At 70.3% G+C, this 586-nt stretch overlaps 1 protein-coding gene across 1 annotated transcript in view; it reads right to left on the reverse strand.

Annotated features, from left to right (window-relative positions):
- The window catches only part of SEMA4G (semaphorin 4G), a 12976-nt gene that overhangs the window by 3380 nt on the left and 9010 nt on the right, over positions 1 to 586 (reverse strand). Inside the window, 1 exon segment of the mRNA XM_025201213.1 lies at positions 50 to 328. Within this exon segment, the coding sequence (XP_025056998.1) occupies positions 50 to 328 (279 nt within the window).

The following is a 586-nucleotide window of genomic DNA, read 5'->3' on the forward strand; positions in this document are numbered from 1 at the left end:
CCGCCCCGGGGCCGTGATGCGCTGCGCGGACGGGGCCGGGGCCGCGGGTCAGCCGGGGAACGGCCCGCGGCCCTGAGGCCACCGCTTCCGCCGGAAGCTAACAGCCCCTAATAACAGCAGCCTGGGCCGGGCTCGGGAGCCCCCCAGACCCGCCATGCCCACCCCAGCCCAGCAGTCACTTACGGCGCCAGGCCGGGGCTCGGGCACCTCTCCCTCGTAGCGGGCCCACTTGCGGGCGGCGTCCTGGTACTCCATGTAGGGCCCGTCGAAGGCTCGCTGCAGCGCCAAGAGGTCGTAGCGGCACACGGCCGACACCTCCATGCTGCGCCTGGAACGCAGCTGCGGGTCAGGGGCTGGATCCGCACGCCGGAGCGCTGTCTACACTAGGGCTCGGGAAGCCGGGAGGCAACGGCGAGCTCCCCGCCCCTGGCTTGCGGGATGCAGATCCTGGTGGGTGGGTTACAGGGCCTGGGGGGGCCCCAGGGCTGCGGTGTCCTGCAGCTCCATGCCTCTCAGTTGTCTCTAGGGCATGGAGCAGCTCCATGCTCTAACCACTAGGCTCAAGTCCTTGCTGCTGTCACTTTAA

The sequence above is a fragment of the Alligator sinensis genome, unplaced genomic scaffold (assembly GCF_000455745.1).
Source record: "Alligator sinensis unplaced genomic scaffold, ASM45574v1 scaffold61_1, whole genome shotgun sequence".
NCBI lineage: Eukaryota > Metazoa > Chordata > Crocodylia > Alligatoridae > Alligator > Alligator sinensis.